Raw genomic sequence first — 22,417 nt, 5'->3', positions numbered from 1 at the left:
ATCACCATGCTCCCATTCAGTCAAAGCCTGATCCCACTGTAGTTTAGAGCATCTCACCAGCTTAGGGCAGATTAAGAGTGAAGGCTTGAGTATTTGTGTGCTTGTGTATCAGATGAACCTCTGTGTGTATGTGATTGTGTGTGTGTGTGTGAGAGAGAGAGAGAACAAGAGCGAAAAGGAAGATTGGAATCTTGAGACACATCTGTGCATCTGTAATTTCTTACTAATAATGTGGCTACGTTGATGAGAGAAAATCCTAGGTCAGAGTTAGTGTTAACTAATCACAAGCCGTACCATGATGATACAGTATCACTCATAGCTCAAACCATGTGCTCTGAGATAAGAATTAAGATTTCCATACCAGAGAGTACAGATGGTGCAACAGTTGCAAATACCTAAACATGATGTCACTTGTCTTGTCCTAGCTCAGATTCCAGAACACAAATAATTGTTCACATAACAGTTTATCAATGTAAACATTTTATTCAACATATTCAACAGACAGTATGTCATGTTTCAATTTGGTGCAAAGAAAAAAAATGAAAGCTGGTCAGAGGCATACTGGTCCAAAATAGTTTATTTACAGTATGCTTGTGAAGAGCAATTTGGCAAAAGGATAGAAGTGATTCTATGAACCTTGCAGATGGTGTTACAACCATTAGTGGGCAGTAACGTAATAACTGTCAGTAATGTAATAATTTTGTTTTTCCCCCATGTAATAAAGCCGATAATGTAGCCTAATAACGTTTGGAAATTTCTGAGCCAATAACACATTTCCTCCCAAACTGTACATAAAAGAGGGATATGCAGATAGTTTGAAACAAACTCGGGCACTTTTATTAGTATTATGAAGCTCTACAAGGCTGCACAACAGTGGTCTCAACACACAGTCAGTCATGTCAGTCTGCCATGTCGCCTTTGGACAAAGTTAAGGATATCTACTGGAATGAGAAATGAGAGACTCAATGTATGTGTGTGGCCTGGTCTTTAAGCAGCTATTTGAAAGAGCCAATAGTAAGACAAAGTGGCATGAAGGAATGGCACTTTATATCCCATGCACGGCATAGGTACATGGTATTACCACCATAAGAGAAACATTAATTTGAGACAATTCATGTGCAACTGATGTCCACATAACAATGAAGTACTGTAAGTCCAATGGATTATTTTGTTCAGTGAATGCAAGTGACATTCAGAGTTTCAGTTTAACTGCAAGTTTATCATCTGCATTAATGGAAGTATATATTTATCTGAAAATGCTGGTAAATGCAGACCAAGGAAGACTGAAAACGAATGGACCTCAGACAACTTGAGTTTCGGCATTATTCATAAAAGCTCCCCCCAATATTGTAACAGTTCCACTCACCATTCAGCCTAGGCTATGCATTGCCTACTACAAAACAACCATGTGACAGCTTGTCATAGGTCTACTACAACTGAATTTACCTGAATGTATGCTTCTATTTTTTAAGATGTAATGAGCAACTAGGCCTAAACAACAAATAACCTTGGTCTTTGTGACCTTGTGTAGGCCTATAATTTAGTGTAATTCTACACCAGGGGGCTTAAAACATAAAGATAGCAATAATATTAAAAACAAGCATTACATAAATGTTTTGTAAAACAAAACATAAGTGCGCTTTCAAGCAACCCTGTTCCAATATGATTCTTTCCCAACACTTGGTTTCACCGCTGCCTGTCTTGTTTGTCATAAGCCTCACATGATTTTGTCACATGACCATAGTCGTGACGTACTGTTTCGGTCTGTCAGCTGAGAGGCAGCAGGTATGGAATCAGTGTTTTTGTCGCGATATACGCCTTATTCAGTTGCAATTTAATTGTTATTTTCCCTCTGAGAAAGGTAAGGGTTAGAATTTAAATCGAATTCAGAGTCTGTTCGCTTGGTAGGGTTAATTTGCTGTTTGCCCTAGCTAGCCTGCGCTAACTACGCTAATATTGCTATCGCTAACATTTTAGGAGTCAATGAGTTTTATGACACATGCATAGATATACTATTGTAAAACTTGTAGCAGCTATTGAGATATCACTAGTTGCTCAACTTGTTCCTGTGCAGTTGTCTCCTGAGGGATCACAAACTTTTTGTAAAGAGAAAGAAGAAAGGAAAGAATGATGTTGCCTTCCTAGGAAGCATTAGCTTTCTAGGTTTCAGGCTAAGGCTATGTTTTAGCAAGTATTTTACCTGCCATATATTGAGTCAAGTAGTAGTGAGCACAAGTATGAACACAAACAATGTCAATGCTCGTGTCACAATTTGAACAATCTGGATGTTGGAAGGTAGTGTTAGGTAGGCCCTACATCATTGTAACGTTGTGTTTAGTGGTTGTCATTCCTATGAGCAACATTAGCCAATCTAATAAAGATTAACGTTGGCTTTTTAGAGCACTACACATCTTTGACTTTGTAAACCTGAAATGTAGGTGTCTTGGATATACTTCTGACCACTCCGAGTTCAAAATGGACATCCGAGGGGCTGTTGATGCTGCTGTTCCTACGAACATCATTGCAGCAAAAGCAGCTGAAGTGCGGGCTAACAAGGTCAACTGGCAGTCATATCTCCAGTAAGTGGGAATTCCGAATAGTAACCTAAAGACTTCAAACTCTCTGTATGCTTTAGTGGTCTATAGAGGATTTACCAAGTTGCATGCTTCCTAATGATGAGCGGAAATATCTAATCATGTGCCATAGTGCATCATAGCCCTTGTCTGTAGCCTAATTTAGCCTTCTGTTCTGATGCACTGTGGGTTTGATCGTTTAACCAAATCATTGTGATTTTTTAGTAGGCCTACTAACTCAAAAAATGTTTTGCATATTTTACATCAGCCTCTTAGATGATGTTTTCCATCTTAATATCTGTCTGTACGCTTGACTTTTGTCAAACTGTAGTTGTGTGTTTCTTTTTGCAATGTACCTTTGCTGTGACTTCACTAGGGGTATGCCAGACATTTCTAGCGACTGTGTGGTTGCTATCAGTCAACTACATCAATTAGGATATACATGTGAAAAGTCAGACTCTCAGTCACAGTTGGTCAATAGAGAAAACATGATGAACAAAGCTGGGTAGACATCCTGACTAGTTGGGTAACATCCCCTTTTGCAGTAAGAAAATATGCCTAAAGAATAGACCCAGAAGGATGTCATTTCTCCTGTGTCTTCATCACTGGAATTTTTGAATGTTCAACAGTAAGACAGATTGTTAGTGTCCTTATTGGTTTTAAAGCTTCCTCTTTGGTAGTAAAATGAGAACCTCGCCCAGCTTCTACTTCCCTGATTTAAAACTCCTTGCTGAAACATAAAATCATAACTATTTGTAGCCATTTGTTACCATTCAAACCCCTGAGTGGAAATGCTTGATATTTTTAGCCAAATAGTGATGTGATTAAAGTATGCAAATTAGTTGCATGGAAATATATTGTCATCTATAAACTTATCTTTTTACCCTGCATCTAATTAATGAATTCTTTTTACATACTGTTTCATTGCTGTTTATTATTGACTTTACACTGTTAATATTATTGTTGATGTAATGTTAGTTGTTACATCAGTAAGTTGTTTTGGATAAAAGCATTTGCAGTAAACATAAGCATAAACATAGACAAATGTGTTCCATCAGGGGCCAGATGATTTCAGGAGAAGACTGTGAATTCATCAAGAAATTTGAGGTGGCTGTCTCCGAGGAGAAACAGGCTATACTCACCAATGAGGGCCATCAGGTAAAGCACTCAGAGCCACAGTACCACACAAGTTTCAGTAAGTAATGTTAGCATTGTTCAGCCCAGCTCTGCAGGGCTGTTTCAACCACAGTGTTTCCTCTATGTTGATTTGGTAGTGGCGGCCCCCCACGGTTTAATTTTCTTCCCCCACGGTATCAGAAATGGGGCAGACGTACAATAGTCGCAGTTGCCTTTCAAAATTCATTGTGCAGACCTGTTGTAGATTCTCCAAATATACAGCTCAATCACAACTGAAAATAATGCCTCATTGTGTGTGAATAGAGGTGAATACATATCATTGTTTGTGTTGTTGCAAAGTGTCAGTTGTCAGTTCCGTGGGACGGGGGGGGGGGGGGTTCGGACAGGCCTGCCCCCACTGCTTAAAAAAATCCTAGAGGAAACACTGAACCATGTTTCACCCATGTTACACCATAGTTATGGCCAAAGTTGTGGCCAGTTGCTAGTACCATGAAAGAGCCCTCAAGTCACTTTCATGGTTTGCTCATCCCTCAGCCCAGATAAATTGCTGGCAAGATGGACTACCCATAGTCTTAAAAGTTGCACTTTCTTGATTTTTGTGCATGTTAGCTCTGAATGTTATTGAAATAAATGTACAATGCCCTAAATTAACAACCAACTCTGGTTTGGGTATTTATCTACATCTGACGACTTCATGAGCTTTCACAAGCTTTTAAATGTTTTACTCACGTCAGCCTCCGTCACCTGTAGATCGACTGCAGAAGTGTAGACACCTTTTGCTTGCTTCTTCTTGGAATATGAGAATGCCAAGCCAACAGACCTAAGGCAACAATAAGCAACACTGCCACTCTGAGTTTTTTTTTGTGTGAACGTGTACTTTTAATATTCTCCTCAAGTTGGCTTTGATGGTATAACGTCACGTGAAAGACTGATAAACGCAGCTCTCCAGGCTATGCCCTATGCCGTTTGGTTGTCCAGAATGAAACACCATGGAAAATGTCTTCACAGTTACCAATTATAATACCAAAATATGGCACCAAGCTCTGAAGTTAGCTGTTAAAATCTCCCTGTTTTGTTCTCAGTCACCTCTCACCAGTACAAGCAAATTACATGTATGCTTTTTTTTTTTACTTTAAGGTTCCTTACACACGGTTGTTACAAAAGAAGCCTAGAATTTGAATAGGCTTTTATTTGTTTCCTGCTCTTGGATTGATTCCTTTTGTGTTGCTGTATAGTGTGCAAAGACGTTCCTGAACCTCATGGCCCATATCTCAAAGGAACAGACGGTCCAGTACATTCTGACCCTAATAGATGATACTCTGCAGGTAGGTTAAAAGGCATATGTGTGTGTGGACTCACACACACTGGTACTTGCACTATACTGAAAAGTATACGCTATCTAAGTTTTGTTTCCAGTGGTATTTGGAAGGCTTACCTCTTTCCATGTAAATCCGTAGTGTAGTTGGTGATCAACACTAGTGAGTGAGTGAGTGAGAGATCTTTGGCACAACTCTGTGAAGGTGGTAAATATAACCTAGTAGCTGTTAGCATGTCTTTCCAAAAGGAGCTTAGCACAAAGACACACCTTAAGAATTCCACTGACATATTGCTGAGGTTGGTGTGAAAAGCTCCAGCAGTTTACCTGGAACTGTCAGAAGTGGCACTCTAGGCTGTGAGAGCTCCTGTACTGAAGCTCTGGGGCCACAGCTCCAGTATGGATGTGGCAAGACTGTCATTACAGAGCAAGGCTTGTGAATCTCAGAAAGGGTTAAGGAAAATGCAGTTGTAGCCTTCCGCAGACATGTCTTGGAAGAAGCTGTGTAATATTGAGAGCAAGGTTTTCAACTGTGTATTTTAGGCCATTCATTTTTAGGAAGTTCTGACAGATAAATAGCATGTTATGCCCTTCTGTTGTCAATTCAAACTAAGCCACTCAGTATGAGTCATTACCAGTTTGGAGCAATAAGATAGGACCTGGGTCCCAACCAGGGAGAGAATTGCAACAGTTAGTAATGCATTATTAAATAAATAGAAAGGTTTTTAGCAACCTGTGTTGTGCCATTCACACTGAAATTGACCTTGGTCGGAGGTCAAGGTCAGACATGCCAGGTTACCAGAGTGTCCACATTTGTGTCCACATTTGAATGTCAATAGGGATTTCTTGACAGAAGGGCTTTCTTGATTCCAGTAAGGTTGATTTGGGCTACTGACTGTGTTTTTTATCTTATCATTTCCCAACTTGTTTAAGCATAAGTGTCATTTCAAGCTTACTTGGAGCTGCTTAGCATCTGTGTTTTCTAACATAAGCATGAATGATAAATCTTAGGAAAACCATCAGAGGGTCAACATCTTCTTTGACTATGCAAAGAAGACCAAGAACACTGCATGGTCCTATTTCCTCCCCATGCTGAACCGCCAGGATCTCTTCACTGTCCACATGGTGAGTGCCTAACTCTTCAGTTCACACGCAGAAGGATTTTTTTTCTGGCATATCATCAAAGCTTTTAATCAAATTGCATAGGTAGCAGTCTTGAGAGGAAATTTATTTATTTTTTTAAACCTCTCTCTCTCTCTCTCTCTCACACACTCACCTTTACTGTATTCTGTGTCCTACATCACAGGTCTTAAAAAATCTCAAATTTAATAATATGAAATTTAGGCCTTAAAAATGTCTTAAATATATTATTAAATATTATAGACGCTAGGTCTTGTACTTTTAGATAGGTCCTAGGTATGTGAATGCTCATTTAACAATCATGGTCATCTGAAGTGTTTTGCAGCATATAGTAGGTTTCTGTATTGCAGTTCTTTCTCCCGACGGTACAGATATATTGCCATGTAAAAGAAACGGCAAACTGGATTAGTTTGGAACTGATAACTGATACAATCTTTGCAGCTCGTATTAATTTACTTAACCAGTAATTCCGTTACTATCATTTTCCTTAATATATTTTGCCAGTAAAGGTGATACCAGTCTCAAATTTGATTAATAATGGTCATAAAAGTCTTAAATTTAACTTGTTGAAACCTGCAGAAACCATGCACCCTCACGATACTTTGCCCAGTCACAGTGTGCTAATGAAGTGCGGTTTGCTGCCAGGCCAATGGTGTGCAGGAGGGGCTAGTGAGGGACCCTTGTCAGTGGCCTTCTGCAGCACTGTGTTCACTGTGTTGAATGTGACATTCTGTCAGAGGAGTTTGTGCAAGTCTTAATTAAGGCCCATGCATTGCTACATCAGAGCTGTGTAAATGTCAAGCCGTCAGAACCTCTAACCTCACAAAGCCTCCAGGGGGGAGGGCGGAGGGAGGAGGGGCGCTTTTCAAAGGCATAAAGCATGCAGATAGCTTTCAGCAAAGGTCCAAACGGGCACCATCAGCCAAGTTGTTCTTTTGCTGGCTTAATGAAATGGAATTAAAGAGTGTCATTTACCCAGGCCCAGAGGGGTCCTGCTCCAGCACTGGGCTCACTGGCCTGCGAGAGTGGAGCACAGCACTCAAACAATCCTCCATCGAAATGTAATGGGGTTAGTTCATAACATCAGAATTGCAGTAGTTTACACATAACGCCCCTTCCGCTGCCAAAAGTCGACATGAGAATACATCATGCCAATCATATGGTATATTGTAAATACATTGTGTCAGGCATGTGTTTGTTAATGAACATACCCTGATAAATAATTCTACTAGGGACATTGGGAAGGAAAGGGATATTGACCAAGGCCAATTAGAGAAACAGCAAAGATTGTATAGCAATAAACAGCAGCGATACTACTTCATAGGAATGATAATTTTGCTATAACTTAAGAACTTTGTTAATGTTTCCATTGTCCCTCTGAGAAAAAAGCTTTTGTGATGTTTCTGTCTGTCTAATCATTCTGTCTAGCTCATTCCCACAGTGGCTGTGGGAAATAAAACACCTTATCTAGTCTGTATGAGTTTTTCACGCTGAAACAATCTTTTCATTGTCACTGTACCAGAGGGATAAACCATTTTTTTCACCTAATAGTGCAATCCCATGGTCTCATCTAATTACTTCCAGACAACTCCTGTCTTCTAATGACAGTGTGAGCTGTCAAACACTTAGCTGTGGAGAACTGCCTGTTAGAAACGAAGAAAGAGGTCATTAGATGTCTTGCTTAAGAACAGATATTCAGAATGTTTAGTTCCCCACTGATCATAGAGTGAGGGATTTAAAGGAGTTGAGTGCTGTGGTAGCCATGATTGGGTTTGCTTTTGTTTGTCTCAGGCTGCAAGGATCATTGCCAAGCTGGCAGCCTGGGGAAGAGATCTGATGGAAGGCAGTGACCTAAACTATTACTTCAACTGGATCAAGACTCAGCTCAGCTCACAGGTACACAGTGGTTACACTAATAGGTCTAGTTATTCCCTCCTGAGAGATGAAGGATGTTACTGTGTGCATTTATAAAAAGAGTAATCAGCAAATCAGGGATGGAAATTAGCCCCCCGCCAAATGCGGGTAGTTTTGTGCGCTGGCGGTTGAATTTGGTCAACTTACCAGCCACTTTGGCGGGTAAATAGAGCTAGCATACCACAAATAGTCAGATCCGGTCTAATTTTCATACTTATTGATGGTTAAGAATAAGAACATGTCTGTAGTGATCATGTAACCTTACCAGCCTATAGGCTAAGGGTAAATCACACTGATTTGAAGTTCTGACAACAGTGAGCCTATAGGCACTGGTGCAGCATAGCCTATAGGCACTGGTGCAGCGCTTCACTTTTTGCCACTAGGCTACCATTAAGAAACTGTCGCTATGCTTTCATGTGCCACTGCTAGCATATTTCAGGATGACTGCATAAACATAAATCTATGCGATCTGTGGATCTGCGTTGTATCTTCACAGACTAATATTCTCATGTGAATAGTTCTCTCCGTCCCGCGACACCTCCACGGAAAACTATACACGCTGCTATTTAGAACTATGAGGCAGACACATCCATTCGTCGTGGTGGAATATCTCACAAACTTTTCATTCAAGAAATTACAAACCGTAAATCAGAATAAACAGCAGAACTTACCGAACACAAAGCCATTCCAGAGTAATCCGGTTTGAAATTGAAGCAAATGTCTACAAGAGCAAGGTCTCCAACTTTGGGGTTTTGTAATACTTAATAAGGGCAAATACAAAATAAATGTTAACAATATTGCCTAGATAACTGTAAATATTAAAACCAGAGTTTTTCAATGTAGTTTCACAAAATGCTAAGCGTGCATATTAAGTTTCTTAAAGCTGAGCTGTGCTTAAATTGTTCAGTGGATGATTTCATAACAGGCCAAATAGAGAATAAATGTTAAATATAGCCTTGATACCTGTAAATATTTAAATCAGATGATGTACAGTATAGTTAGATCAAGTTGGAGAGTTGGATTATAGGATGCTCCAGAACTCACACAAACGGAGTCTTAAAGGAGCCACTTTTAGCCACTTTTATGACAAGACACTATAGCATATGAATGTGGTTCTGTTGACCTTTAGTTTTGTTGCTATTGTGCTAGGACAGCTGGTAGGTTTAGAGCAAAATTCAGCACATTTTAGTCGTATCGCAATAATGTTGATAACTGTGGTCATTTAAGGTAGCCTACTATAATTATGATATCACATTTTCATGCCATTTCTCTAGTGGCTGGTAAAAAAGTTGAGTGGCTGGTAGATTTTGGAATTCACCAGCCACAGTGGCAGGTGAAAAAAAATATGTAATTTCCATCCCTGCAGCAAATCTCCAAATCATAATTTACAGAATTGTAATCAATGAATTGTGTAATCAGCGTTTCTTGTGGAGAGGTGTTCTGCAGTGCCATTATCTGGCACAACCATAAATCACCAGGGCCGTAGCAGATTGTAGAACCGTTGGCCGTAGAACTTTTTCTTTTTTTTGCTTTCATACTCTTTGTTGAATTTTCTTTCAAAGGTGAAATATACAACTTTGATTTAACAAATTGAATGCTAGCCATCTGGATATTTGTCTGGTTTGCTTTATGGTTTTGCCAAAGTACAGATCCATTTTGGCGTACAATCCATTATTCTTCAGTCAAGTTAAATGGGGTTACCTCCTTGTGATGACTAAAAGCACTTTCTGCTCCAAATGAGAGAGCACCAGTGCATTAAAATTGTATAGAGCCAGGCAGCTCTTCAGAGCTCGCCTTAAGCACTTGTTTTTTCCCTGCCGATTCAGCCTCAATGGGAGAGCACTAGCACAAAGAGTTGACCCTTCGTTTGCCTCTGCCCAAGACGTTCAACTGTCATTAGCATTAAGCTCTCAATCTCCTAACACAATATTTAGGACTGTGTGTTGAAGGCCAGATGTCTCAAAACAATGACATGTTTGCCTCACTCACAAAACCTATTGAACCCACGGCTGCCTTAGTCTCTGGACTGTGCGAGTGAAGGTTGTTATTTTTGTGTTGGGGACATTTCTGTGACGTGACAAAGATAGCGTTTCATTTTGCAATTGGGGACATTGGTGCCAAATGTCATTCCTTAATGCTACGTGCGAGGGCTAGAGACTGGGTGAGTATAATGGAGGAAGATTGCTAAATGAATTACTCTCTCAATCAGCCTTGGACTTAAACCCATTCTCATGAGAAGAGATTTTTTTTCTCCTAAAAATGCATTACATACATTTGCACCAACATGAAGATGATAATTTATCCTCCTCAAGGCTGCTGAGGGTGGGTAATAGCTTATTAGGGAGAAAAAAAATCTTTCTTTTCTTTATCTTTTCCGCTAGAAACTACATGGTACAGGTCCAGACACAGGAACAGGAACCATCTCCCCTAGTGAAGTGAGTAACTGCTCGGAGGCCACAAAATGGCTGACTCGGGCTCCACGGGCCGGGATCTCCTGTCGGATCTCGAGGAGCAAGTCTATCTGTTTCCTGTTCTGAGAAATGCCACGATAACCTTCACTCTCTCCAAGTTGTCCTTCTGTTGCCTTTCCTGCTTGTCTGTCTCTTACAGAGGAGTTACTAAAACACTTGTTTCCACTTCTTTCACTCTACAACAGTGAGACATGCTGGCTCTGTGCACGCTTGAAGCATTTGACCATGGCAAAGGGACTGACAACACAACATTAACCTATTCTATTGATACCTGTGCTGCCATATGTTTCACTCTACTTTGCATAGCAAGCCCACTTGTAAACCTAAGTGCTTGTACAATGTGAACAGAACAAAGGAAGCACCACCTCATAGAGAGTGCATTTTCTGAGGCCTTATACTCATCTAGCACATACACATCTGCTGTGTCCATTCCGCACTTGACGCCTCTCTCATGACATGCGGGAAGTTCTTTCATGGTTCTCTCAAGTCTGTGCCACTCCAGTGAGAGTGGCAGACATGCTCACTCTTTCTCCACCACCTTTGCTTCTGTTTTTTCTTTTCTTTTTTTATGGAACACTCTAGGCTTTTCCCATCTCTTATTTCATGTTCTTGGGCTCTTGAACTCCTCCATCCCACTGCTAACAGGATACCTATGTCCTCTCCCCTCTTCTGACTCAGCACTACCCACCTGCTCCCCTTTCTCTAATAATAATACAAATAATAATAATAATAACAATAATAATAATAATAATAATGTTTCTCTCAGTATTCCATAGGAGCCTGTGCTTTCTCTGTGCTGTGCTGTGGACTGCTTTCTCTGCTGTAGCATGTTTGTAAGGATTCGATGTCGGGCCCCCTGGGATTGCTGTTTTGCACGCTCATCAGATTAATGCACTCCTCCTAGTGGATGCGGCTTGCATCAGACTCTTTGTTCTTGCAGCGGCCTTGTGTCTGTTTTGGCGTTTGGAGTTTGATGTTTTTTTCACTGATGTGGGCCTGGGTGTGCTGTGACTAACTGCTCCTTTATATCTCGCTCATGTGTTTTTCCCCTCTTCTCCCACCACTGTACCTTTGTATTGTGTCCATAGAGCTCCCAGTATGTTCAGTGTGTTGCTGGGTGTCTTCAGTTGATGTTGAGGGTTAACGAGTACAGATTTGCCTGGGTTGAAGCTGATGGTGTTAACTGGTAAGTGATAATGGAGAATCAAGTATAATCAAGTATATATAAGCCCCTCTTAAATACAACTGAGAAATGTTGAAGTAGTACTATATTCAAAATTGCACAATCCCTCTACACTGTCTATGAATATTAATGGTTTTGTGTGTGCATGTCTGTCTGTGTTTCTGTCTGTCTGTCCATCCGTATGTCAATAAGACTTTTGTATGAGCTAATATTATGCCATAAAGTAGTAACTGTAAATTAGCAATTGTAATCCTTTTAGATTTGTGGTTGGCTTTTAATTGAACATGTCAGCACGTTCAGTAACAGTTGTTAGAGTGCTGGTGTTAGTTTGCAGATGTCTTAATAAAAATAGAACATGCACCCTGTACTATTCTAAGCACGCATCTGGAGGTGTATCTCACGTGCTAACAGGCTTCTCCCCCCCCCCCCCCCCAGCATCACCGCAGTGCTGAGCAACAAGTGTGGCTTCCAGCTGCAGTACCAAATGATCTTTTGCGTGTGGCTGTTGGCCTTCAGCCCCCAGCTGTGCGAGCAGCTCCGCCGCTACAACGTGGTGCCTGCCCTCTCCGACATCCTCCAGGAGTCTGTCAAGGAGAAGGTGACGCGTATCATCTTGGCTGCCTTCAGGGTATGTTGGACAATCATTCCCCATCACAGCATGTCCACTGTGAAAAAGTGTTCACAGTCTTTGTATTGTTTTAAGGTTAAAGCTATCAGGACTTTTTTTTTCATTGAAAACCTTTCTCTTTTTCGTTTAGCAAACAGCTTTTAAGATCACATTTCACAACATTTTGCACATTTTAGCAGATCATAAAGAAAACCCTTCATTCCAAAACCTTCTTTAGAAGAGCACAGAAGGTGGTGTGAATCAGTTAACCCATTATCTCCACCTGCAGAATATTATACAGCTAACAGCCTGATAAACATGTACAAAAGCTCATAATATTGCAACTAAGACTGCATATGGCATCTTCACAACCACTTACTAGAAAAGACTACAACAAATATTCATCAATTCGTTCATTCATTAATTCAACCTTTATTCTTGAAAGTTCTCTGTAATCCTCATTTTCAGTAAAGCCGACATCACAATAGCAATGAAGCAACAAAATAAATAGACAATTGTATTGAAAAGTAAGCCTAGAAATAGACCAAATAAAATTGACGTAATAAGGTTTGTGATTACAGATCTAAATTGACCATAGGAAAGTAGAGGGTTCATGTTTACAGTGCATTGAAGATGCAGACTGCAGAGTATTTGGTGGCTAAATGTTTTTGTTGGATAGTGTAAAGCAGGGCTCTCCAACTCATACCTATGGACAACCTGTTAGGTGGTGGTCTTATGGGGGGCCAGGGCAATAGGGCATGATAGAAAAAATCTGTTATCTTGAAATGGTCATTAAAACCCCTGATAAATATAGTGCATTGCAATTTAATATTAGACTGTATCCATGCTTTAATCAAATAATTGAGTATTCACAACTCTAGCTATAGGGCACACTGTCCATAAAACATTCTGTATTTGAGAATGACATTTACTTTCTATATAAAATGCCTTGTCTAGGCAGAAGATATTTGTAACCTGCAGCACAACACTTCACTTTCAGTCTCTCTGAACCTGTTCATCATTATATTACATTGGCTATTGCTTCACTCATCATGTCATAACTTTGCTAGTACCTTCTTGGCTTCATCACATTCTTTTTTGGCTCTCGGGAAAAGTTTTGTTGGAAGACGTGATGCTTTGCTCTCCCTCATAGGCTACTCTTCTGCATAATTTGTGGTGTAGTGGTGCCTTTGAATTTGTTTTCTTCTTGCAAAACAGACAGGTTGTTGCTGCATTAAACTTGATGAAGAAGGAATCACATTGTCCACTTAGCATGAAACTACTGATACTCCTGGTCAACATTTCCTTTCGCCTCAGAAAGACATGTTTACTTACTTTTATAGTTTAGTGACAACTGGCCCGTATAAGCAAGCAATAGCTTAATTGGTGTGGTCCAAATGTCATTACAAATGTAAATGAAGCAAAGGGCTGCATGAAAGTGTCTTGCAGGTCAGACGTTAGAGACCACTGGTGTAAAGGTCAAAACATCTCTGGGAAACAAAGAAGACAGCCGCACCAAATCAGATTTTTGCCACAACCGCTTGTTGTGCTTGTGCTTATTGCACAGTGGTTGGTTGTCATACATTTCATCATCATCAATCATACATTTTCCATTGGCGTTCCATTTGATCTGTACTTTCAATGTAGGTCGGTAAAATTGGTAGTCACACAAACATTGTTCTCAGCAGCCTCAATGAAGAATCCTCATATATTGAGTTCTGTATGAATTCAACACTGACGGCCATAAGACTTTATTTGTTGAGGGCACATTGACTGTTCTTTGTGTAGGTTGGCAGGAATTGTCCTGCTAGAGGAGAACTGAAGATGGCTTCCTTTGCACTTACAGATGAGAGCATCTTATGAAGAGCATCATAGAAATGTAACAAGAAAGAAGTATTTTTCCACACTTGAAATCGCGAGCACCGCCATTACTTTCTGGCCATGTAGCTTGGGTGTTAGAATAGTCTGTTCAGCATGTCTCAGCATGCCTTTAAAATAAAAACTAGCACTCACATACTGCCCCCCATGGGTCCACTCTGCTTGGACGAAATGACCCCAACTATAGGGAGTCCGGAAGAAGCAGACATTTTAGCGAGCTACTAGGCTAGAGGACAACAAAAAGGGTTTTGTTACATTGTTACTCCATCTCCTGAAGTGGAGGGAGTGGTGGGCAAAGTGATTGCAGTGCAAATGAACTGATAATGCCTGAGATGTGACCTTCATGACTCCCAGAGCTTTGGGAGAGATTATGGGATGAATAGCCCCCAGAAACATATTGCTCAACTGGTGTGGCACAAAAGTGTTTCCCAACTAACCCCCACCCCATGCACACACACTAACACACACACACACACACACACACACACACATGCACACACACACACACGCACGCACACCTACACACCCTACCCCCACCTCTCACCTTTCCACTCTTCTCAGACATTCAATTAAGTCTCTCTCAGAGGAGCCACAGCGCTGCGGTAGCATTAGCGCCATGCAGGCCCAGCGGCCACCAGGATGCTGGTGTGACTCCGACCTGAGGTCATTTCCTGAACCCATTCCACACCTCTCTCCTATGTATTTCCTGCCCAGTCTTCACTGTCCTGTCGATTGAAGGCTCCAATGCCCAATGTCTCTACCTGAAATTTGTACACCACCATTTCTCTCTGGCCATGTATCTTAGGGGCAGATTTTACACTTACTACTACATTTAGCCAACACTTTTTGCAAAGCGACTTACACAGCGTAGGTCAATTATATTACAAGGGCATTCTTGCATTGTCCCAACAGCAACTCAGGATGAAGTGCCTTGCTCAAGGGCACAACGGTGGAGGCCGGGAATTAAACCCACAACCTTTCAGGCTACTGCATGATGGCCCAGCTCCTTAACCACCACACTACCACCACTGTTTGTGACGCTGCTGTGATGGGGACACAGATATGTCTTCCTCACTACATGCAAAATAAATGTACAACAGACACGCCCGGTTGCCCCTGCCAGTGCATTACTGTGGGTGTGCCTGCTGTATTTAATATTTAAGTGCCCCTGAACGCCGCTCTCTGTGTTGCCAATATCACTGGCATTAGCGTTGGGTAATGAATTCTTCCTGTATGGCCCTAGCACTATTGAATTAGACCCAGGCAGTGCATTAATCTCGCCCCCACACCAAACTGCCTAGACACAGATGTAGATAATTAGGCATTGGCAAGTTTAACATCAGGAGTTTATTGTCCTCCACCCAAGCAGGTTTAATATTCTTTGTACTGTAGATGGCAGTTCTAGGACCAGCCACTCTCCATGTGAATCTTCAGTGTATTGAACAGTGTTTTTCACATGGTGTAATCGCCCTTGTAAGTCACCTTCCTTATTTCATCATGTCACCAGTTCAGTTCTGCCTTCACGGCATATTGATTTTGGTCCTTTTGCATTCTATTTGCAGTTCAAAATGGTTCACAGAACGAAAATGAAAACCAGGAATGTTTGATGTTTTGCTAAGAACAGAAGCAAATCCAGAATCTTTTAAAAAAAATTATGTTCCGGAACAGAATTGTTTATCTAAAATAATAGCAACTGGTTAATCCGTTATTTTTTTCGTTCTTTGACAAGATGTCTGTGCAATATGACTCGTTCACTCATCGGGAGAAATGTAATAGAGAAGCTTGCCACCAGCAAGTAGCCTAATCAAGATCATATGCCCAAGCTGTAGCCTTAGGGGGGGGGGGGGGGGGGGGGGGGCACAATCAGGGACGTTGCAATTGTTTTCTTATGGTGAAGTGGATCATGTTAGAAGGGGTCAGGGAGTTTCTCTGTGTAACTGTTCAAACTGTAACTGTAACAGTTCAACTGTTCAAATTGTAGCCTGATATTAACTGTAACAGTTCAACACAAGCAAATCATTGTGAACTCAATGTGCGTATGAGTTGCTATAGGAGTATACACAGACACCAATTTTTTTACCAATTTTCCAAACCTTCAGCTATATTGGTACGATTTATTACGCATCCAAAAGAATACATTTGAGTCTTTATAGGCTCTGGCTTGATATGGAGCATAATAGGAAAGTTATGATTAAAAAATTACTTCGATGGGCATGACGCCTCTGTCTGTCTCTCAAGCTCAATCATATGAGGTAAACACTGTTTGGTCAATTAAAGTTCTCAATGACAGCTATGTAGCCTGCCCTATTTGTCATTTGCACCAATTGAGCTGTAAGAAGTATAATGGATATTTGTTCAGTTGTTTGCCAATAAACAACACGGCAGAAATATTCCTTGTTTTAATTCATGTATAATACAGAATTACAGTTATGCCGCTTACATAATATAGCCTATAGTGTTTTTTTTAATGTTTGAAGACAGGATAGAGACTTAAGGAAAATGATGTAGACTAACAATATAATTTATAAAAAATATCCAAAGTCCTAATGTTCAGCCTACGTATTTGTATGTCCCGGAGCTGACATGGAACATTATTAACCAGTTTGGGAACTTTATTTTTTTGTTCTAACCCGTTCAGGAACGTCAATTCTAGGGTTGAACCGGAAACCAGAAATGTTAAAATACTGTTTCTGTTCGGAACGAACCAGTTGGGAAAAAAATCTGGTTCAAAGCTCTGGTTCAACTAAAATAGTTGAAATCCACATAATGACACCACACACACCATATGTGTACTACCAACTAATATGCTGTTACCAGAACAACTATTTTTTACAAACTTCACAGAAGTTCATGCACGCTCTGTTTTATCTGTCTTCATAATACAGAAATGCAAATGTGTCTGTACATTTCAAGTGGAGCCACTTCTCTTCATTTTTCTTTCATCTCAGTGTCCTCCTTTGACTGTGCACTGGAGTGAGGTCGCAGTGCTGCTGCTCCTGCTGTTGCGGCCGTTTTCAAACGGACTGTGAAGTCCGAAGCGACCGTGGAAGAGTTATTATGTGCCAGCATGGTATATCACCCCTCCAAACCAAATTAGGGGCATAATTCAAAGGAGCAGCTTTGTGCTTTATCAGCCTCTAGCCTGTGATGCCAATATGGACTCCTCCTTTGAACATAATCCTGGGTCTGATGAGAATCCTTCTTGCCCTTCACATTTGCTTCTGCATCACAGGCTCTGAAGTATCCATCATAATTGGTCAATTTCTGTAGAGCCCTTACTGTGAGCGTATGGAGGATTTCAGCTAATTAAACGCCATCAGGGAGTAATGGAGTATGGGCTAATCACTGGGTCTTTCTGTTTCTTACGTTGTCTCATCTCGGGTGTCCTTAGATAGACTTTACATAACTAAGTGTGCATCTAGGACTGACCTAATTGAATGATGTGATGAATAGCTTTGGAAGGTGTTAGAATAAAGCTTTTGTACTGTTTAATTTCAGTAGAAACCAGCAAAGGCAAAGTACTGAGCCCTTGAAAGGACATGCATAGAGAGAGAGATAGAGAGAGAGCAAGAGAGACATTACAGTACCCTCCAGCATTAATGGTACCTCTACTTAAGTTAGCTAAAAACAGGTCTAACATTTTTGGTGATTTATTATAATCTCACAAACAATAGAGGAACAACAAGGTGTTGCTTCCCTTCAAGATTGGATTTTTCCTCATTGTTTCCATTATGATATATTATTCCAAAATATTGTTTTTTATACCTGTTTTTAGTCAAATTTAGCAGAGGTGCCAATAATTCTGGAGGGTGCTGTGTTTTCTTTTTCAGTTCCTTCAGATAGCTTTGCCTTCCCTGATAGAAAGGTGTTCTGCTCCTACTCTGTGCCTGTGCATTCCCTCACACTCACATCAGCACAGTAGTGGAGGGTATAATTGACTTGCATGTTCAAACAAAGCAGCGATCTCTACTTCTCTCTAGCTGGGCATGCAGAGATTGTGGAACTAAACAGGCCTAATAGTAAACTGGATGTTTGCCCCATGTGGATAGGGGTTTTTATTGCCCATTATCATCATGCTGGAAAATGGTAGGGCAGTTTCCCATCATATTGTTGTGTTTGCAAGTCAAGTAATAGACCAGTTACTGTTTAACTGGCTTCACGTTTTCATCTTCTATGCATAGATATGATTAGGCCACATTTCCACACAGTGCATCTCCCACTGGTAGTTTTATTATGTTGGAAGTGCTACCACTCCACGTGTCTTTCCATTGAGTAGAATGAACTGTGACTTTGAAAGTGTGACCAATATGCATGCTTTCGCAGGTGTGTGTGTGTGTGTATGCTGCTGCTGTTATTTCGAGGTGTGGGGGAAGATGTGTGAGCGTCTCTTTTCCACACGTGAAATATTGTTTGTGCATGATGAGAGCCTCCAGTGTTGGAAGGTGGAGGAGAATGACCCAGTGTTGTTTCAGTGCTACTAATATTCTTTGTTAGAGACAACCCTGGGCACTTAGTATACGTGGACAGACATGGAGGTAGCAACTCAGTCAGCAATAACAATGTGTGCTTCTTTTTTCTGCATGGAATACAGTATGTGTATTCCAACTGAAAACATACTTCCAGCAAATATTCCATTAAAAAATCTGATTATGAAATGCCGATTCACTCTCATAACTTGCTGCTGGATGCACTTAGTCAGCATAGTGGATGGTGAGACTAGTTATTTGAGGTGTGTGTGTGTGTTTATTTGAGGTGTGTGTGTGTGTTTATTTGAGGTGTGTGTGTGCGTTAGAAAAGTGTAGTGATTCTGCCTCCTTATCAAGAAAGCGGAGCTACACCACTTAGATACTGTAGTTAGAATCCTTTCAGCGTGATGCTGTTGCCAGGTGGGCACATGTGGAGACGGGCAGAGTTGACAGATCCTCATGGTATCAGCAGAGTTGTTTTTCACAGCTTCAGAGCCAATAGGAGGTATTTATAGCTAAGAGTTATTGGGAAAATGTTCAAGAGTTTTTTAGCAGTAACTCGGTGAAAAAGATCAGAAGTGCCGGTGCTGTGTAGTTTAGCTTAAATCATCTCCTTGGTCATGACATCTGTGACACGCTATAGAGCAAGACCTCAATCGGTAGTGAGTTTCTGTGTCAGTGAAAATGGTGGCCAATGATGGCATCTTTTTTTACTTATAAAATGGTGGAAATGCTCATTTTCATCTCTTTGAGCGGAAAGGCTACTATAACTCGGTCATGTTTTTCCACATGAACCTGTTTGGCCAACATGCTTTATCTACTAGGTCAAACAGCAAGTCAGTTCAGTTACTTTTTATAAAGGTTCGGTATAATAGCAACAGTGTAATCTCTACCAGTATTCTGTTGAATACCGACCACATGTTTGCACTCTTAAGGAGTGAGGAAAGAGCAGTGGCGTGAACACAGAACACACATCTGACGTTTTGAGCTCCATACATTTTCGTTGTGTTGTTTTTGCAGAATCTGTTGGAGAAATCTGCGGAGAGGGAGACACGTCAGGAGTATGCGTTGGCCATGATCCAGTGCAAGGTGCTCAAGCAGCTGGAGAACCTAGACCAGCAGAAGTACGACGACGAGGACATCACTGAGGACATCAAATTCCTGCTGGAGAGGCTCGGGGAGAGTGTGCAGGACCTGAGGTACCCACAATGCAAAGCAAAAGCAAGGCATTATGAATTCCGCTCGCATCTGTTTGGCCAGAGGAGTGATTTGTGTCGAGTAACAAGGCATGATGAGTTTACTTGCACTGCTGATTCCATACAAATAGGGTTTTTTTCAATGTGTAAAAGCTGTCACAAAATGGAAGTGAAAAAAACATAACAGATGGAATAGATTAGAGTTAAAAGGGAATAAAAGCACATGTCGATTTGTCGATTGGTTACTGCCGGTTCGGTTCACGGATTGTATTGGTCCATCTGTTTTTCAGATTGTTTCTTGGGTAGGTGAGATTTCCTGGGTAATGTTTTTATGTAAGGGCTTTCAGAAGCATCAGGCCACAGCACAATGATTTCATCACACTATGAAACACTGCAGGGCTCCAGAGTGCGACCAATTTGGTCGCAGATGCGACCAAAATCTTTAAACGTGCGACTACATTTTTTCCTGGGTCGCACTGGTGCACCTAATGTCATTAGGTTGAGCGCCTCACAAGAGAAACCTCACAATACCTAATTGTATTAGTATCGATATAGCCTACGTTTAAGAATGACAGTCGTGCGCTTCCCGTAGCCTATGTGTCTTTTCTCCTCACACGCACACAGCTGTCGTGATCCGAGCAAGTAGCGATGTTGATTTTGACCTGCACCTCTCAAGTTTGTGTTGCCTAGGCTATGGAATTTAGTTAATTTAGGCCTACTGTTGAGTTTTCCGAAATAAGCTACACAACCTATTGGCAAACGTTTACATCTTGAGAGAGTTTCTTCTAGGTAACTGTTAGCTCACGACGTGTCATGTCTATCATTAATGTAGTGATGATTTCAACAAAATCATAGAAATTAACATTGCAAGACACTTATCTCTTCTATGATCCCATAAATATTTTCTTTGACTTCTTAGTTTTTTGAACATTTATTTTATCAAATGACATAGAAAACATAATGAATTGCATCCATATATCCTTGGATGATGCGCGACTATTTTCCTCTTGCCTAAAACCATGAGAATGAAAGCTACTTTGACGTTCCTCTTAAAGTGACAGGCACTCAATTAGACCACACACACCACCACTGTAATAACATTGACACTGATGTGAATGATCACAGTATTCAATATTACTGATGTCGTCAAGGTGGTGGAGGCCCCAAATCAAATCAATACTGTCATTCCTGGTCCATGCACTGACAACAGCTCAGACACAGAATGTATATGGAGAGCAATAAAAAGGGGACCTTGAAATTGTGACGTTAAAGGTGCCGCGATGAAAAATTTGGGTGCACCTAAATTTTGTGCTGGTGCACCTAAATAAAAAAGTTAGGCGCAACCAATGCAACAAGTTAGTCTGGAGCCCTGCACTGTCATGCTGTATGCCTGAATGACAGTCTACCTCACCTTTGCCTTGAAAAGCCAATTACTCTGAAGCACCGACAATTCCTTTGACAATGCATAACTATTTCCCATTGTACACACTCAGACACACGCACACACACTCAGACACACGTGTGTTCGTGCACACACACACACACACACACCACGTAAACAACCAAAGACCATAAGAATCTAGAAAGTGCACGTGTGTGAGTGGTTCCTTAAAATTGCCACGAGTGACCATTAGTGAGACAACACATGAATGTTTATCTCGGTGCTGATGCCAGAGGTGCCTGTGTACATGACTCATTTCTGTGAAGTGATGAAGACTATAGGAAGTATTTTGGGCCATGGGGAGGTTTGTACTTAATCTGAAGATGTGAATTATGTGATGTGTACCAGATGGACAGCACAGTCCAGCATTAGGTATTGATATTAGATTGAGTAGCTTTCTGGCTGGCTGCAGCTGTTGCGGTCTCAGCAGGATCGTCCAGATTGATGCAGCCCTACCTCTCTCCATCTCTCCTTCTCCGCCACAGCTCGTTCGATGAGTACAGCTCTGAGCTCAAGTCTGGACGCCTGGAGTGGAGCCCGGTGCACAAGTCTGAGAAGTTCTGGCGAGAGAACGCTGTGCGTCTCAATGAGAAGAACTACGAGCTCCTCAAGTAAGGTTCCAAAAGATCCCCACACCTCTAAAGAATGGAAGGCCAGTTCTAATAAAATGAATGACTATTTTTGTCCTATGAAATAACTAAACAAGATCTGATATGTTATTTTTTCCTTTTGTTTAGGGGGGGGGGCATGTTTAGTGTTTAATTGGTGTAATGGATATGGCTTCTCCTGTTTGAGTAAACACTGTCTTGATGGGATAATGTCTGAATGGCACTCATTTCCATAAAGTTCAATCTCCTGATCCCACCTTTTGATCTACCGGTCCTGTTTCCTCCATGAGTAGCCCATCCCCAATCAGTGCCCAGCCCCATGCCTCCTGCCATCGTTCATTTGAGATTTCTCTGCACTCTCATTCTGCGACCTCCTTGTTCAGTTGATTTTATTCCGTGTGTGAATCAGGAAAGGCTCTTGAGCTCCCGATTCCTCATCACATCCATTTCAGGCGTTTTGGAGATGTGCGGGCCTGCGTTTCATCTAG

The 22,417-nt window shown here is 41.1% G+C and overlaps 1 protein-coding gene across 2 annotated transcripts in view; it reads left to right on the top strand.

Annotated features, from left to right (window-relative positions):
- Nucleotides 1-1,723: 1,723 nt before the first annotated feature.
- Nucleotides 1,724-22,417, top strand: part of atp6v1h (ATPase H+ transporting V1 subunit H) — a 33,326-nt gene continuing 12,632 nt past the window's right edge. Inside the window, exons 1-11 of one of the 2 annotated variants that reach the window (XM_076294309.1) lie at nt 1,724-1,785; nt 2,439-2,579; nt 3,632-3,731; nt 4,946-5,035; nt 6,037-6,150; nt 7,957-8,061; nt 10,461-10,514; nt 11,639-11,736; nt 12,169-12,361; nt 19,705-19,883; nt 21,807-21,932. In XM_076294309.1, coding sequence (XP_076150424.1) covers nt 2,476-2,579; nt 3,632-3,731; nt 4,946-5,035; nt 6,037-6,150; nt 7,957-8,061; nt 10,461-10,514; nt 11,639-11,736; nt 12,169-12,361; nt 19,705-19,883; nt 21,807-21,932 — 1,163 coding nt within the window. In that variant the 5' untranslated portion in view covers nt 1,724-1,785; nt 2,439-2,475. Of the gene's footprint in view, nt 1,786-1,841; nt 1,862-2,438; nt 2,580-3,631; nt 3,732-4,945; nt 5,036-6,036; nt 6,151-7,956; nt 8,062-10,460; nt 10,515-11,638; nt 11,737-12,168; nt 12,362-19,704; nt 19,884-21,806; nt 21,933-22,417 lie in introns of those variants that run through there. The other variant, XM_076294311.1, reaches the window with a different exon arrangement.

The sequence above is a fragment of the Alosa pseudoharengus genome, unplaced genomic scaffold (assembly GCF_046254945.1).
Source record: "Alosa pseudoharengus isolate Yale_2024_CS ecotype anadromous, Long Island Sound unplaced genomic scaffold, YU_APseudo_1.1 YU_APseudo_1.1_scf_2, whole genome shotgun sequence".
Taxonomy (NCBI): Eukaryota; Metazoa; Chordata; class Actinopteri; order Clupeiformes; family Clupeidae; genus Alosa; species Alosa pseudoharengus.
This window is presented reverse-complemented; position numbering and strand designations above follow the sequence as displayed.